The sequence below is a fragment of the Pogona vitticeps genome, chromosome 6, assembly GCF_051106095.1.
Source record: "Pogona vitticeps strain Pit_001003342236 chromosome 6, PviZW2.1, whole genome shotgun sequence".
In the NCBI taxonomy this organism is placed as follows: domain Eukaryota; kingdom Metazoa; phylum Chordata; class Lepidosauria; order Squamata; family Agamidae; genus Pogona; species Pogona vitticeps.
In genome coordinates, this window is record NC_135788.1 from 2,804,758 (window position 1) to 2,822,835 (window position 18,078).

General features: G+C 46.3%; 1 protein-coding gene across 4 annotated transcripts in view; it reads left to right on the forward strand.

The window, feature by feature from the left end:
- Positions 1–18,078, forward strand: part of ALS2CL (ALS2 C-terminal like) — a 49,898-nt gene that overhangs the window by 11,784 nt on the left and 20,036 nt on the right. For all 4 annotated transcript variants that reach the window (XM_073002778.2, XM_078378404.1, XM_073002777.2 and 1 more), the window contains 10 exons: positions 3,138–3,246; positions 5,365–5,542; positions 5,740–5,805; positions 7,451–7,616; positions 9,162–9,290; positions 10,359–10,478; positions 12,892–12,959; positions 13,830–13,896; positions 16,076–16,272; positions 17,291–17,356. In XM_073002778.2, coding sequence (XP_072858879.2) covers positions 3,141–3,246; positions 5,365–5,542; positions 5,740–5,805; positions 7,451–7,616; positions 9,162–9,290; positions 10,359–10,478; positions 12,892–12,959; positions 13,830–13,896; positions 16,076–16,272; positions 17,291–17,356 — 1,163 coding nt within the window. In that variant the 5' untranslated portion in view covers positions 3,138–3,140. The remainder of the gene's footprint in view (positions 1–3,137; positions 3,247–5,364; positions 5,543–5,739; positions 5,806–7,450; positions 7,617–9,161; positions 9,291–10,358; positions 10,479–12,891; positions 12,960–13,829; positions 13,897–16,075; positions 16,273–17,290; positions 17,357–18,078) is intronic.

The window sequence follows — 18,078 nt, forward strand, 5'->3', positions numbered from 1 at the left end:
TCTAAATTTCTCTTGAATGCCTCTGGTGTGGGAGTGCTTACCACCTCCCAAAGTAATTGGTTCCATTGTCGTACTGCTCCAACAGTTGGGAAGTTTTTCCTGATATTTGCCCTGAATCTGCCTTCGTTTAACTTGAGCTCGTTGTTGCGTGTCCTGCACTCTGGGATGATGGAGGACAGATTCTGCCCCTCCTCTGGAGGACAGCCTTTCAAATACGGTATTTGAAAAGGGCTATCCTATCTCCCCTCAGCCTTCTTTTCTCGAGGCTAAATGTGTCCAGTTCTTTCAACCTTTCGTCAGAAGGCTTGGTTTCCACCACCCCCCCAATCATCCTTGTCGTCCTCCTCTGAACTTCTTCCAATTTGTTAGCATCTTTCTTGAAGTGTGGTGTCCAGAACTGGGCACAAGACTAAAGGTGAGACCTAACCATTGCTAAATAGAGGGGGACTAGCACCTCGTGGGATTTGGAAACTGTACTTCAGTTCATGCAGCCTGAAATAGCATTGGCCTTTTTTGTAGCCCCATCACACCATTGGCTGATACAGTATTTAGCTTGTGATTTAAGACAACTCCAAGATCCTTCTCGCTCGTAGTATTGAGTAGTCTTAATATGACAACTTTAGAAACTGTGTTTAATGTTATAATTGATTGTGTCTGTTCAGCCTTTTACATTTTAAATTCGTGGGAACCGGTCTACATGTTGAACAGAAGTGGTCAGTTTCTTGTGGGCTATCCAAAACCAAGCTGTATTAAGGTTGCACATCCTCTTTTACCATGTAATGACCTTTTAAAAGCAAAACAAGCCAGAAAAAGAAAGATAAAGAAGCAAAAGCCAAGTGTAGCCAGGAGAGCCTTAAAACTTCCTGCCTGGAGGGAAAATGTCATAGTAGGGAACACATACAATTTGAATTGAATCACATTTTTGCTGCAGACAAGGAATCTCATGGGACTTTAAAATTTCCTATGGAGGTGCCTCATCATGTTTAGAGACCCAGAATTAATGAGAATGAGAAATATATTGATTATTCCTTCCATCCCTGGTCAAGAGGCTTTACTGATGTTTAATTCCTAAAGCGGTCCTTATTTTCTAAATTGTGTCTGTGGAACTCCCTGCCAAGGGACTTATGTTTATCTCAATATTTCACTCCCATCCTTCAAAATCAGCACATTTTTTGCAGCTTTTGTACTTGTGCTGCTGAACTGGAGTTCTGAGTTTGGATGGTTTATGTTGCTGCTGTGGTTTAAAAGTTTGTGCTTTTTTTTCTTTTTCTTTCCAGATTCTTTAAATGACTTTTGAGTGCATTCCAAGTTTGGGATCCAGTTGTTTTAAACGATGGCGTTTTGCTGGGACAAGAGGGTTGTGGTTTAGAGCTGTTCTTACCTTCTTGTAGGCAAACCACTTTGGGTGAAGCCTGTCGTAAAAGACAGCCAGAACACTTTCGGGTTAAAACAAATAAATAAGTAAATAGTGGGGGTTTGGCTGTGAATTCCCTGTTTTGTGAAAGCGATTATTAGTACGTAATTAGTCACACTGTGGAAAATGACATGTGTATTTCCTGTTGTGTCATGTTTGGCTGTATTTATCTTCCTGCGGCCCGGCTAACAGGAGACTTTAATAGGGTTGCCATCCTTGTGGGTTGGTTTTGGCTTTCTTCAGATAGATCCATTTGCCCTCTTAACACCAGGTGAACAATTTTTACCCCTTTACGAAGAGACAATCATCTTCTGCCTGTTGCATTCCCCCCCCCTAACTGTGACACAAAAGTAGATTGCATAGCAGTTATGTCTGAAGATGGATGAGGAAATGGCATCTCTGTGGCTTTCCTGTCGCGTTGTCCTGAATCTCTTATAAATAGAGTTAAAACCCAATTAGATGTGGCTTCTGTCATCACAAAGAACTTCCCAATATACTGTAAATAGCAGAAGAGGGAAAACCAGCGCTGATGAATCACCTACGGCTGATGATGACCCAGGCTTCCTCTTGACTGTCTGATGAACCCTTCTGCCTGGACCACGTGCTTTCCCCCCTTAAAAAATGAGTATTGAAAAAGTCATTAAAATCCTTACAGCAACGGCAGTGCGTGCTTGCCATCAAATATGTCCTGGGCCAAATAAAGGCTTCCTTCTGGCCTGGAGGAGCTAAGAAAGAGCATCTTCAGTGGTCTGAGACCCAAGGCGGCAGCTGTCACAGCCACCAACATCTAAAATTTCCCAGCCTGGGGTCCCCAGATGTTCTTGGACTACAACTCCCAGAAATCCTAGCCAACACAGCTAGGGGTGAAGGTTTCTGGGAGTTCTAGTGACCCAACTTTGGGAACCCTTGATCACAAGTCTCCATCTAGATATGGGATCTCAGTTCTTAATTTCTTCTCAGCATAGATTTTCATTGCCTGAGCAGCCAATGTTGTGTCAAGGTGGCTGGCTACCAACCAGGGCTGGTTGTAGACCTGGTTTGAGCCACTTCTGTATAGTCTAAGTCATGAGCAGAATCCATTGATGCTGGTCCTGGAACATATTTTTCTCCCCACCTTCGGGGTCTTCTCCTGTTTCCCCCTGTCCCTGTCATCGTTGTCTCCTTTGGTGTGAATTCCCTCTCTCCTGAACCCATGGTTCAGGGACGTTACACTGTAATATGTGCCGTGATGTGCATGGATACATATGCTAACCATGGTTCTGTTGGCTGGATAACGCCGGCGTTTGAGGTCTCGAGAGCTGGGGGTTCGAATCCCCGTCATGCCTCCAGGGAGAAGAGCCAGCCTGGGGGACGTTGGGCAAGCTGCACCACAGCACACACACCCCAGGAGAAGGACCTGGAAGACCACTTGTGAGGATTCTGGACCTAGAGCACCCTAGAAAGAGTCGCCATCATCAACTTGATGGCATCGGCTATGGTTCAGGCTGGGGCTTCGGAAAGGTCACTTATTGAACTGTATCTTTTGAGAGCCGTATGTTGGGGGAAACTCTGGGAATAGTTGGCTTACAAAAATAGCATTTCCAAGCTCTAAGGAAGAATAACCGGGTTGGTGGCCACTGGGATTTGAACCTGGATTCAGAAAGATCAAGCTGGAGGCTGGGAATCATAGCTCGGGTCTAATTCTGGCTCTTCCCTTTCGCCCTCCTTTCTCTTGGCTTAACAGGACATGAGTGTCCCAGACGTGGCTTCCTCGCTGCTCAGGTTAGAAGAGACCTTCTCTGCGTGCCTCGGCCGGATCAATGCCGTGATCTTCAAGCCCCTCTTGCGAGCAGGTAAGAATGGGCGGTGGAGGAGCCGACTTCGTGGTCTTTAAACCATACGTTTGCCTCTCTCCTAGTGTTCCTATTTAGTTGATGACACGCTCTTCATGGAAAAGGATTATCCTTCCTTCTGCCTTTCAGGGGGGAAAGTTGGGAATGTTTAAAGACAGCATCTTTCAAATCCTGTGAGGGATTAGTCTCCCCTCTCTATTCAGGACTGGTTAGGCCTCCTTCTGAGTCCTGTATCCAGTTCAGGACACCTTACTTCAAGAAGGATGATGACAAACTGGAACAAGTTCAGCGGAGGGCAACAAGGAGGATCGGGGGGGAATGGAAACCAAGCCTTATGAGGAAAGGCTGAAAGAACTGGGCATGTTTCATCTTGAGAAAAGAAGACTGAGGGGAGACAGGAGAGAACTTTTCAAATATTTGATAGGTGGTCATCCAGAGGAGGGGCAGGATCTGTTCTCGATCATCCCAGAATGCATGACATGTAACAATGGGCTCAAGCTACAGGAAGACAGATTGAGGCTGAATATCAGGAAAAACTTCTCAACTGTTAGAGCAGTACAGCAATGGAACCTATGACCTTAGGAGGTGGTGAGTGCTCCAACGGTGCAGGCATTCTGGAGAAAATTAGACGGCCATCTGTCAGATCGGCTTTGAATTGGATTCCTCCTTATTGGTCCCTCCCAACTCCACTATTTTATGACGCTATAATTCAGTTCATGTTGTTCAAATCTGCATTGGTACTTTTCCAGTTTTGTCTCTGTCTTCCAAGACATCTATAACATTTTTTTTTGGGGGGGGGGGGTTGAAGAATTTGTGGGACTCTGAAGCTGACCTAAATTACCAATGCCATTTCTCTCCTTGCTTTAAAAAACAAAAACAAACACTGGTTGAAACTTGGTTGGCTTGAACCATGGTTAACATCACGCTACCAAGTGAAATGAGTGTGTGTGGGGGCCATGTGTACCTCACCCCCAAAAAGGAAAGGGGGTCACTGAAAGATGGGAGGAGATACGGTAGTGATTTACATAAATTTTGTAAATGCTCATTTGCAGAGTTTTGCCTTTGTTCAGAAATAACTGCCATATTTCGGACGGGAATAATAGCATACTTTCCCACAGTGGAGAAAGTGTGTGCCCATGTGACTTGCGAATGGAAGTTGTAGTCTAGCTCGTCTGGGAGGTGCCAAGTTGGAAAAAGCTGAAAATCAGGGTGCTGCCTTTCTCTGGAAAACGAAGTAAATTGTGATTCTTGGAAGCATTTAGGTTTCCTGTTTTGAATAGATCACAATGGTTTTCCGCACAATATTGCATCCAAAATACTCATCTTTCGAAACCAACCAACCAACCAACCAACCAACCAACCAACCAACCAACCAACCAACCAACCAACCAACCAACCAACCAACCAACCAACCAACCAACCCACCCACCCAGAAATGGACTTCTAACCAATTTTAGTTTCATTTTTTGCTGCTCTTTGATCGCCCCCATTTTTGATGGTCTGTGTGGCCCCCATGGGTGTCCCAAGCCAGAAAGTCATTTCTGAGAGATCCACCAAAGATGACAGTGTTTTTGTTAACTCGCTTTATAAAAGAAACACTCTTATCTGGACCTGGATAAATGGGGGGAAAACCTTGCTTTCTGGTCCAACAGAGGTATTGGCCTCCCCGTGTGTGATCAAGACAACCAAATGCACTCTTTCTAAAGCTGGTGTTTCCCGACATTTGTGCAGAATGGCTTCACTTGGAACTAGTACCTCGTCTCGTTGTCTAACTGAGCATGTGCACACAGCAAGCAGAAAAAAGACAGGTACCTTGGTTAAAAGGATGCAGGCAACCTATTCAGGGCTTCTGTTTTCCCCATAAACTTTGCAGCAAGATAGGAATTGTCCCCATTTCGAATTTGAAAGACGCAAAAAACCATATATCAGTCTTGAGAATGTGCAAAATCTCTCTGAGATGGATGGAAAAATTATCTCCCTATCTTTTGGCAACCAGAAAAGGGGGAGGGGGAGGGAATCCTGAGTGTGTTCTCTATTTATTGCTTAAGGAAGTCCGGGTTCAAGCTGGATAATCTCATCTATTTTTCTCTCTCTTTTCGGATTCTTTCGGCCTCTAAGGTTCCTTTGAAAATGCAAAACTCTTCTTCCAACTGAACGACCACTTTCAAGCCGTCTGGGACTTGACAGAGGAGAACCACAGAAGGCTGAAGGAAACCTTGGACGTCTCTGAATCCGCCAGCGCCTGTGACGTCTACCTAATCAGGAAAACTGACTTGTTTTGTGACACTTACATCCAGTGAGTAGTAAAAGGGCAACCCAAATGTCCTAGGAGATGGGGGTTCCCCACTTCGCCAACTTCAACCAGGGCTAGCCTTTGGCTTTCCATAAAAAGGCAGCAAATATTTTCTAATGTAACTTAAATCCAGTAGAACATAGACATGCAACCTAATGTATATTTGTCTTTGTGTGTGTGTTTTTTTTTAAAACAAACAGATACTTTTCCACATTTGCCAGTTGCGTGGTAGTCCAAGGCTTTGACCATGCAGCTAGGAATAAAAGGTGAGTGACGCGTTCAAGGAGAGACAACAGAGTAAGCAAGAAATTGAACTATAGACCCAGAAAGCCATGCGTTTGAATGTGACAACAGTCCTTAATTTGTTAGGTGGCCACAGGAAGGCTGCTCTTTCTTAGCTTCAGTTCCCTAATGGAATGCTCGGTTTTGGACAAATGATCATTTGCACAAATTGCAAATACCTTGATATGGGGGGAGGGGAGGGAAAGGAAGGCCACCCCTTCTATTGTTCTTGCTTGGAAGTATGGCAAGCTGTGTGGTTCCAGAAGGCCACTGGGAGGAAAGGCTGGGAGAGCTGGAATCCGCTTGATGACATATAATTATTATAAGTGCTGATATAGGTCGGTGGGTTGGAGGGAGAGGAGGTTCCCCATCCCAAGGAATAATCAATATAGTGTGTGGTTGCAGAAAGAGGCAAGAAAGAGGATGGAGGAAAGCTAGGCTCATAGGGAGGTAGTTAATCTATATAACATTTGTTCTGCACAAGGGCGTGGAGCCTAGTCTATGAGAAGTCGTTGAATCATAGAATAATGAACATGGAAGGGGCCAATAAGGCCATCAAGGCCAACCCCCTGATCAGTACAGGAATCCAAATTAAAGCAGGTTTGATAGAGGGTTGTCCAATTTTCTCTTCAATGCTTCCAGCGTTGGAGTGTTCACCACCTCCCTCTGAGGTCCTGGATTCCCTTGTCGTACTGCTCTAACAGTTAGGAGTTTTTTCCTGATATTCAACCAAAATCTGGCTTCCTGTCACTTGAGCCCATTGTTGCGTGTCCTGCACTCTGGGATGATCGAGAACAGATCCTGCCCCTCCTCTGTAGGACTCCCTTTCAAGACTTTGAAAAGAGCTGTCCTATCTCCTCTCTGTCTTTTGAAGCTGAGCACATTTAGCCTGCAGGGGAGGAAAACCAGCCTGGGAGAAGGACATGAGAGTTGTCTTCAGCATTTGAAGGGCTGCTCCATGGAAGGAACAGATTTGTTCTGCGTTGCTCAAGAAGGCAGGAGTCAAAACAACAAGAGGCTAAGGCAAGGAAGCAGATATTGGCTAAACTGCCAGAAAGCACCTTCTAGAAGTCTTTGAACATGCTCTTACTTGGTCCCATGATGTCCACCTCCCACCCCAGGGTTTTTCCCCAGAATGGGGGTGATGAGGTTACTCAAAGGCCTCCTTGCACCCTCTGGTGAACAGCCAATACTGAGTAGGTATTGACTCCTGCCTAGTAGACTCCTGTCTAGAAGGGCGGGATAAAAATCCAATAATAAAATAAATAAATACATTTCTTTGAAATTGGGAAAAAATGGAGGTCACAGGGAGGCTGCTCACAGGATGTTCCTCATACCCCCTAGAAGGTGTAAGGGAACTTCTTGAAAGCCTGGGGGCCTTCATCTTGCCCACCCCAGCTTTAGGAGACACTTCCTCGCAAGAAAAGCTGCTCAACGGTGGAACAGAAGGTGCCAGAAAGTTGTGCGCTTTCCTAAGAAGGAGTTCTTTACTCAGAGACCCGGTAGCCATCCATCACGGGTGCCTTGGCTGTTGAGTAGAAGTTTGACCTCCAAGGGGCAAATAATTGCACCCCTTCTGTAGCCTCCCGACAGTAACTCGTTTGTCTCGTGCTTTGCATCCCCTGGCAGTGAGATCTGGAAACTGCATAAGCCTTCACTCCAGCAATTTCTTCAGGATTTCTCCTTGGACACCTCCATCACGGTGGCTCTCCATACGGTGCTTCAGAAACCATTCCAGGATCACCTCCAGCAATACAGCCTGGTGCTCTCCAAGTGGAAGGAAACGGCGGATCAGGTATTAGTTCTCATCACCTACCTGACCTCTCTGTGTACCCGTAGTTTCCAACCTTGAGTCCTCCCTAGACGTTGTTGGACGACAGCTCCCGGAAGCCTTCACCATGGCCGGAGTTTCTGGGAGTTGCCCTCCAAGAAGACCTGGTTGTCTAAGGTTGAGAACCACTGCTGTATAAATTGTCCTAGAAAGCAAGAGTCTGGAAGGATTTATGTTTGTACATATATATATTCCTTCCAAAACTTTACTGAATTGAATGATCTCCTGCTTTGAGTTGGGTGTGTCTGTGCTAAAAGCTGTGCTCTGGAAAACAGAAGTATTTTTTTCTCGGAACTTCCTAAATTGTGAATGGGGTGGCTCTCGAAACCTTTTGACCTGTAGTTGCCCTGATGTCATTCCCTCTTCCTCCTCCGCCTCCTCTGTTCAGTACTGGAGGAACTTCTTTGGTTGCATGGGTCCTGTCAGCCAATTAGGGATCACCCAATGAATGGGGGATGATGTTAGATAGCCAACCAGGGTTAATTTACAGGTTGATCAGAGGGCACAAATGAATCCATTGCACCTTGAATAGAATAATGCTTGTTTTCTTCTTGAAGCAGTTGGTGTAAGAAAGGGGAACTTTTCAGGACAGTTACAAAAATTCATCTTCTTGCTCCAGTCAACTAACTAACTAACTAACTAACTAACTAACTAACTAACTAACTAACTAACTAACTAACTAACTAACTAACTAACTAACTAACTAACTTATTTGCTTACTTACTTACTTACTTACTAACTAACTAACTAACTAACTAACTAACTAACTAACTAACTAACTAACTAACTAACTAACTTCCCTTTTTCTTTCTTTCTTTCCCTCTGAACATCACAGTTGGGTTTTCTTCCCCCCCCCCAGTCCAATAGATTCTTGGCTGGACAGGTTGGTGCGATGCATCTCCTTTGTTGTCGTACCAGGGTTAAGCCTGGAATGGGCCAAAAATGATAGATAAGAGGAGAACGGATATAGGCCATGAAGGTCCCAGATCCAGGGTCCCTGCTGTCAAGGGAGCACCACACCGCAGAAGTGGAGCTTCGTGTCTAGGCCACGGCACGTGGTCCATAAGCTGTCCCTGCCGTTTCATGCCAGCAGGTACGGCCAGGTGGCCGATGCCAGGCTGGGACTGGCAAAATCTAGCCCACCAAGGGTTGCAGGCGGGAATAGAACCCAGGACCTTCCAAAGTTCTTTGCAGAGTAAATCTCCACTTCACCCCGAACCGTATCCTGCACGCAAGTCGGCTCCTTTGGCACAGCCTGGGCACCTCCATCGTGACTCACTCTTAGTTTGCAGCCGCCATGAAAAGACCGTGCTTTTGAGCGTCCGGGTCCGTGAAGCGGAGTCTCACTCTGTGAACCCGAAGGGCGCCTCTGCATCAAGCGCACGCGCCGATGGCCTAGGCCGCTCGGAAGCCGAAGGGTCGGTTTTAGCCCATTTCCCATCCCTTTGGAGGAGGAGGAGGAGGAGGAGGCAGCCGTTCACCGCAAAGTGTTGGCTTTTCTCCCGACAGGGTCCAGAGAAAGAAGCCGCGGCCAACGCTGCTCACCAGGTTGCGAAGTTGCGCTCCTTCGTGAGTCAAGCCCTGGACGAGGCCTGCCTGACCAGATCCCTGTGGAAGTCCCTGGGCCACAAGTTCGTGGTGTGTGATCGAGTCGCTTTTGAACAGTTCCCAGCTTGGAAGAGGTGGTCTTGAAGGGGCTAAACCTGGCACTCCCATTTGTGTTGACATAAAAAGCCCCCTTGATCCCTTTAAGACGAGGAACTTTGCCATCTTTTTAATGTTTCTTAGAGTGCATTTCTTCTGCTGTTTGCTCCAATGCGGCTCCTTTCTCCAGTGCTCACGTGACATAAATGCTGGTGTGAACCAGATTGTCTCCAGAGCATTCCTAGCCACACCTTGCTGGATGTGTCCGTTTGCCTTCCTCTTTCAATTTCCCAATATTGTTAAGCGGCTTAAGAAGACAGCTTAGCCACTTCATGATATTGGGGAATTAAACCCGTCCCTTGCTCTGTGGAGGGGCCGAGGAAGTAAAGTTTGTTTTAAACTGTATTAGGACAGTGCTAATGCACGACATCACTTGTGTGTGTGGGGCGAATTAAAATTGAAAACTTTCTCCTAGAGGCGAGGACAAGGTAAGGAAGGGAATATTTCATTCCCTTTTGTTGTTTTCAATAGAGAATTGGACTAAACAGGCTTGGTTGAAGTAAGTATTCCATTTGGATGCAAGGATCACATCAAATGGCATACCAGACCTTCACCTGACCTGGTGGCCCTCTCTAGCCCTCACCAGGCAATGAGCAATGTTTCTAAATTATTATTTAAATGCTCTGTTTTGAGGATGTTGGGGTTAGGGTTAGGGTTGGTTTGCGAGTGCTGGAGTCCCCCCTGAGGGTGTGTGTGGCCTGGGTGTTTCCAACTCCTGCTTTACAACAAGGAGGGGGAAATCTCTGGCCCATCAGATACGATGGGGCTGTAAGCGAGGCCAGTTAAGGGTGATGGAGGTTGCAGGCCAGTATTACCTGGAGGGCCACAGGCTCCCCACCCCTTTGGTTTTGGAGGGCCAGCTGCTGAGGCTTTCATCAGGAGAGTCAGAGGATGGCGGTGTGCTTGGCAACGTCAGGATGACCTCTGTGGGGTCACTCCCTGGACTCTGCTAAACCCAAAGAATTCAGTGATGGATGAAACATGGCCCTTTTCGCGGTGCAGGATGTCCTCTGCGTCCCTGAGAGGAGGCTGCTGGAAGACAGCCAGAATCTGGTCGTCTTCACCAACACCGGGAGATCGGACCGCATCCTGCTTTTCAATGACGTCCTGCTGCTCCTCCAGGTGAGAAAGCTGGAGTGACTTTGGGTGACTGACATTGCACAGGCGGAGGGTTTGCAAGGAAAGGTTGCCATGTGGAGGAGCCCTGGTCAGCCCCTCGGTTAGGGATGGGAGTTTGGGGTTTTCCGGGTTATAAATACTGTTCTTCTCAGTTCTCGGAGTTCTGCCGGCTTGGAAGACATCTTTCAGACCCCTAAATGTGGCTCACCTGGGCGGAAAAAAGGCCTCAATTGGCGGACTCATAGAATCAAAGAAAAGTGAAGTTGGAAGGGGCTCACAAGGTCATCCAGTCCAACCCCCTGCTCAAGGCAGGAAAACAAATCAAAGCGTATCTGCCAGGTGATGATCTGAATTTTTCTTGACTGCCTCCAGTGTTGGAGCACTCACCCCCTCCCCTTGAGGTTCCACTGTTGTACTGCTCTAACAGTTAGAAAGTTTTTCCTGAGATTCAACCGAAATCTGGCTTCCTGTAACTTGAACCCATTGTTGCGTGTCCTGCACTCTGGGACGAAGGAGAACAGATCTTGCCCATCTTCTGTATGACAGCCTTTCGAGTATTTGAAAAGTGCTATCATATCACCCCTCAGTCTTCTTTTCTCAAGGCTAAACATGCCCAGTTCTTTCAGCCTTTCCTCATACGGCTTGGTTTCCAGCCCCTGATCCTTCTTGTCGCCCTCCTCTGAACTTGTTCCAATTTGTCAGCGTCCTTCTTGAAGTGTGGTGTCCAGAACTGTACGCAGTCCTCAAGGCGAGGCTTAACCAGTGCTGAATAGAGAGGGACTAGCACCTCGTGGGATTTGGAAACTATAATTCCATTAATGCATCCTAAAATAGTGTTAGCCTTTTTTGTAGCCACATCACCCTATTGGCTACAACAGTTCCAAGATCCTTCTTGCTTGCTGTTTTGCTGAGCCAGGTATCCCCCCATCTTGCAACTGTGCAATTGGTTTCTTTTTCCGAGGTGCAGGACTTTGCACTTCTCCCTGTTGAATTTCATTCTGTTGTTTTTCGGCCCAGGGCTCCATCCTGTCAAGGTCTTTTTGAGTCTTGTTTCTGTCTTCTAGGGTGTTATGTATTCCACCCAATTTGGTATCATCTGCTAATCTGACAAACATCCCCTGCGCGCCGTCATCCAAGTCACTAATAAAAAATATTGAAGGGCACCGACCGAGCCCAGAGACGTTGATGAGACTTCGAGGCTCAGCTCGGCCTAGCTCTTCCCAAGCTTCCTGCATAGAAAGAAACTTCCCAGCTAACCCTGGGGCAGGAACAGGAAGCTAGGGTGGAGGCTAGGTCTAGCTAAGGCATGAAGCCTTCCAGTTAAGTCCTGTTCTCTCAGGGAAGCCACATTTTGGTGTCTGTAAGGAATGTAGGACTCCCTGAGTGGAGATTGTAGTTCAGAGAAATGTGAAAATCCTACCCTCTGTTATACGACATTCCCTCAGTCCAGATTGAGTAACTGCTGAGAATGCACATTGCAGCACCCATCAAGTTGTGTTATGGGCTACCTCTCTGTCCCTTGCCTGTCTTTTTTTGGGGAGGAGGTACTTTTATAAATCTTAAGGTTCCCCCGAGGCTACTCAGACCTCCATCTTGGCATGTAGGTGTTGCATTTAGGTCACACATGCAACACCCCGGACAGTTTGAACATTGGAAATCAAGGGAATGATGGTTCATCCTTTGCTTTTGAGATACTTAGTGTCAAGCGTTTTCCCCCAGTTACTTAGTGTCAGTTTTCCCCCCAGAAGTGCTCCCCCCAGTGGTGAAACCCATGCATTCCTTGCAGCATGAGATTTTTTTAAAAAAACATCACCTCCGTATCTTGTGTTTAGCGTGCCTCCGTGGCTCAGTGTAAGGTGAACATGGGCCGAATTTTTAAGTCTGATGGCTGAGGCAGGCAGCTGCCAGGAAGTTCTCTTGGGTCCTTTTCATGGAGAAAGGCAGGATAACAATATTTTAAATGAATAAATAATAGTACGGCGAAAGACAGGCCAATGGGAGAGAAAATATATTTGAAGGTGTGGCATCATCAGGACTTGATGCCACCAAACTCTCAGATTGCTTAGCTAGGAGTAAAGCCTCTTTGGTGATATAAAATTGGTTGAAAATTGTGATGATATAGGGATGTAGATGAATTTTAGAGAAAGCAAGCAGGAGTATGGGGTGCCCCCCCAGGGATATCCACGCTGTTCCATAGGGCATAAAGTTCTAAAGGATCATCATTCTGTTCCCCATAAGATGAAGGCCAAAACAAGCCAACGATGGATTTATAGATTATCCCACGACCATCCAGAGGATGCTAGAAACGGGGGCAGACAGGGGAGAAGTGGGGAAGAGATGCTATATGTTATGGCCAGAGCTATAAGAAATTTTGTTCTTGTTTCTTTTTAAAATTGTATTGAATCCTTCTTTCTAGGGGAACAACTTTCAGAGTTTTGATCTGAAGCTCGTGTGGGTGGACGCAACCTCTCGGGAAACGGGAAGGTCAGTAAAATCTCTTTTATGGCTCTTTATGTGGCATGGCCCAGATTTCCAGAACTCTTGTCATCTCTCTCACCTTGCTAATGCACACCACGTTGGGATGTAGGAATATTCTTAACGGCCTGTTGCCAAGAGGGAAGGCTGAAACCCAGTAAAGAAGACATTAGGGGAGTCGTCTGTAATATTCACTGGAGGTATAGCCCCAGAAGGAGTGCAGAATATGTCTCATGCTTGGTCTGTCTGTTCCAGTTCTGTCTCGCCTTCTTCTTAGCGGGCACTGTTCTCCTTTCCCCAGCTTTAGCCTCACAATACCCCTGTAAGGTAGTCCGTTTGGCAAAGAGCCGCCTCTCAAAGCTCACCCGCTGAGTTTAATGGCCAAGCAGGGTAGTATTTGAACCTGGATTTCGAAAGCCCCAGACTAACATTCTTCACGGCTGTGCCCCTGTGGCTTTTCTGCATAGCTGGGTGGAGACAGGCTGCTTTTGTTGGGGGGTGCGCTGCGGGTTAAACCGCAGAAGCCTCTGGGCTGCAAGGTCAGAAGGCCAGCCATCACAAGATCGAATCCACACGACGGAGTGAGCTCCCGTCGCTTGTCCGAGCTCCCGCCAACCTAGCAGTTCGACAGCATGTAAAAATGAGAGTTGATAGATAGGGACCACCTCGGTGGGAAGGTAACAGCGTTCCGTGTATAGTCTTGCCGGCCACGTGACCACGGAAACAGTCTACGGACAAACGCTGGCTCTACGGCTTGGAGACGGGGATGAGCACCGCGCCCTAGAGTCGGACAGGACTGGACTAAATGTCAAGGGCAACCTTTACCTTTACCGTTTTTTTTTTTCTTGACATGCTCTTCCCGTTTGTTCTTTCTCCCAGGAATACCATCCACGTTCGCACCCCGGAAGAACAGTTCTTCCTCTTGGCCCAAAAGCCGGAAACTCGGGTAAGAGGCGGCCCGTATTGATGAAGGCGGCTGTATTTTTGTCCTCTGCAAGTAAAGCTAGGGGTGTGGTTGGATTTACATCCAAAGTGGGTAGATCTTCATCATCTTAGAACTGCAGAGCTGGAAGGGACCCTATGGATCATCCAGTCCAGCCCCTGTCAGGGCGGCACAGATGGGGGGAATCGAACTCCCTACCTCTGGCTCTGCAGCCAGAGACGTAAACCACGGAGCTATCCCGCCGTTCTATGTTGGGGAGACGTGTTGCCTTCTGCCCTCTTCCCACCCGCCCCTCCTCCCCTCCTCTCTGTAGGAAACCTTACGCCCTCCAGACATGGTGGGATGCCTGCCCCGGTCATTCCCCTTGATGCTGGTGGGGGATAATGGGCACTGTGGTCCACACTTTCTCAGAGGTTCTCAGTAACCTGTCTATCCTTTAGATGTTTAGATGTTCGCTTCTGAGTTGGAAATTATTTCCTAAAATGAGTCTGAGAGAATACCATCAGGAGGCCAGGCAATGAGGTAGGGCTTCAGCACTTTGGCACTTGGAAGGAACTAACCATCATCCTCACATGCTCTCGAGTCAGTTCTGACTTAAAGGTGGCTCTTTCCAGAGTTTTCCAGGTAGACTCAGAGATGTAACACTATTTGCTTCCTCTAGGGGGCACCCTGGGATGGTGCAGCTTGCCCAAGGCCACCCAGGCTGGTTCTACTCGCAGAAGGCAGAACCATGGAGGATTCGAACTCCCACCCTCTGTCTCCACAGCCAGACTGAAACCACTGAGTAGTAGCTTACAGTTGGTTCCTTTTAAAAATGGCAATAGTATAACCAGCTGTAGTTCTCTTAGAATCACCTCCTAATAACAGACCATGACATTATTTCGCCCCTCTTCTAGTTACTGGAGGTGGTGGCCTCACTAAATGTTAGAGGAGGAGGATGATCTGTTGGTTCAAGTGCTGGATTGTAGAGGTGTGTCGATTTGTGATTTTTTTTACTACAGTTCCCAGAATTCCTCAGGGTGCCTAGGGAATTCTGGGTGCTGTAGTCCCAAAGCACAAATGGACATGCCTCTGGTGTGTATTTTGAGACAATAACAAGGTAGATAGAAGGAGTATCTTATGCAACACAGACAGGTGTATATAGCATTTTTTTAAAAAAAGTAAGTATAAGTTACTGTAACACTCAACCCTCCGTAAAGAGAGTATGAGGTTTGAACAGGGAGTCACTGTGAGCGCAGAACTACCACCTTTATCTCTGAGGTCAGTCCTTTAGGCCTCCGAAGTGCGTAGCATAAGCCCCATCCATGGACGAGCCTGACCTTAAAAGAAAACCTTTGCTTCTTTTCCAAGTAATTCAGCATTGATTTTGTGTTTCCTTAGACAACACAACAGCCTTGCAAAGTAGGACCAATTAACAAATCACCCCTGGACTTAGAGGGGAATCCTGCTGTTCAAGAGACCAGTCCTTAGTGAGGAATATGTTTGTTTTTATTAAGAAAATAAAGTCATTAGAACACAGTTATTGTGCAGAAGGCATTAAGCATAAGACCTATCGCAAAACTCCAACGGTTAAATAAAGCTGCTATTTCTTATTAAAATAAGAAACACTAAATCTAGGTAAGCATCTTGCTTCTAAGCTGGGCTAATAACCCCCCCCCCTCCTTCTGGTTTCAAAAAGACAAACCGTTATCTCAGGCATCTTCTGTCCCAGGGAATAAATCTGCGAAAACAGTCTCCTACGTACATTCCATTGCCCTGAAGTATCATCTCATACAGAACTTAACAGACTCCATCTGCTTTTATGTGACTACAAGTCCCATCTTTTCTCAATATCATTCATGACAGTTCCTAATTGCAATATTTTTATATACGAAGGAGTAAAGCATTACTTTTCTTCTTTTTTTTAACTTCATTAGTATCTGAAATATTTTTCAGGCCCTGAAAATATAAAAAGTTTTTCAAAGTTGCTTTTTGAGCTTCGATGTGGTTTTCACGCTTCCCTTCTTTATCCAGAAACATCAAAGACACGGCGTACAGACAATTTATCCCCTTTCACCCCTCGCCATGGATTGTTAAGCAGCTCTGGATGGGGGACAGTTGTGGGATCGGCTGTCTCTTCTGCTGGCCTCAAAACCACGTCCGAGGTGCCTTCATCTCTTCTGTTCCTTTTTCCCTCCCACAGGCTGTGTGGGAGTGGAAGCTAAACCAAGCGGTGCGCCAGGCCTTAAACGGGAAGAGGGATTTCCCCTTGTGGGGTGAGGCTGGCGAAGGCCAAGATCCGCCCCTCTGCCGCTTCTCCGTGTTCACATTCAAGGGAGAGGGAAGATTCAAGAATGCCACCTACGAAGGAGAATGGTGTTTGGGGAAACCCCATGGCCAGTAAGTATCTAAGGGCATTTCTTTGGGTCAGGTTGTATGAGATAACTTTAGCTGTATTTAGAGGGAGTGCTCCCTTAAATGGCAAACGTGTCTGTCCTAGCACATGCTCCCTCTTCTCCTCTGTAGCTTGTAATTTTTGCGTGCTTTCTGTTCTGATGGGTCTTTGGGAAGTAAACAAGGGTCTGATTTGCAAGCTTGCCTTTGCAGAAATGGCATAATAGAAGGGGAAACAGGTCAACCTCAGGGGATACACATTTCTTGTGACAGATGAGCTGTCCCTTTCCTCTCTTTTTTGGAATGCTTTTAAAGAAAATGAGTTTGATGAGAGCATGGCCAAACGTCTGGTTTCATCTCGAAGGAGCCCAGCAAACTGTGGTGCCCTCTCCTCCCCTTCTAGCTTCTGCAGCAGTTGAAAAACAACACTAGGGAAAGTTACTTTTTAAAACTTGTTTCAGTGCCCAGAATCCCACAACCAGCATGGCCTGGGGGATTCTAGGAAGTATAGTACTTCCAGTAACCTTTCTAAGGTCCTCTGTTAAAAAAAAAAGTGGAAATACCTAGCTGTACAACAGAAATGCTTCTGTTGATCTGGGGTTTGGAAATAAATTACTTATTTCATATTATAACTCATTAAAATAGTAGTTCATAGCAAGCTGCTTGGGAGATTCAAGAAAGCTATATTTCAAAAGTAGCAATTATGTCACTTTAGCGATGTAGCGCAAACTGTTTTCTATTTACTTTCAAAAGTTTCATTTTAAGAGCCCTTCAAAGAATGTCGACAGGGCTTTTTTCGGAGTTGTATATCGTCCTTTAGCGGGCCAAAGTGCCCCATCTCTCAAGTAATTTAAAGCAGTGCAAAAATAAATAACTCAAATAACTCAATGTGTTTCTCCCTATTGTAATGAATAACAGCCATGCATTACTTTATCAAACACCAGGGAGAAAGAGGAATGAATTACTTTTAAAAGTAACCATCCAAGGATGCTGCCATGTTGCAAACAGTCTTTGTACTTTGCAGGGGGAAACTAACGTGGCCGGATGGCCGGAATTATGTTGGAGACTTCAAGGAAGGCTTCGAACATGGGTAAGGAATGTGGTTGGCATTGTTTTTCTTTCCTTGTTGAGATTTTTTTTGAAGTGAGAGCCCAGTGTGCAGAAATGATGCATTTTGACAGAACAATCCCTGAAAGAGCGACATCATTGCTGTGGGTCTCCAGGTTGTCTCCGTTTGTCCATGCCTGGCAGCCATTTCCGGGTGTTCAGAAAAGATAAATTTGAACGCAGCAAGAGGAGAATAGCAGCATCAGCTGCTATGTGGAAAACAAGAGTTTGGAAAGAGGAATCTTCTGGACATGTGGAGCCTCTCCATATTATAGGAAATCCTGATTTTTAGGGTCCCCAGTCATGGGGAGAACCCATATGTGTCTCTTACTTCAGCTATTGCTTCCCCCCCCCCCCCCAGATATGAAGACTCGCTTACTTTCCATCCTCACGCATTTGGACCAACACTTTTATGGGCATTTAATTAGGGCTAGTGATAATGTACCCTGTTTCCCCGAAAATAAGACCTAACCTGAAAATAAGCCCTAGTAGGGTTTTTAAAGAAGATGCTCATCATATAAGCTGGCTCTACGGCTTGGAAACGGGGATGAGCACCACGTCCTAGAGTCGGACATGACTGAACTAAATGTCAAGGGGAACCTTTACCTAGTCATACAGAGGAGGGGCAAAATCTGTTTTTTGATCATCCCAGAGTGCAGGGCACATAATCATGGGCTCAAGGGACAGGAAGCCAGATTTCGGCTG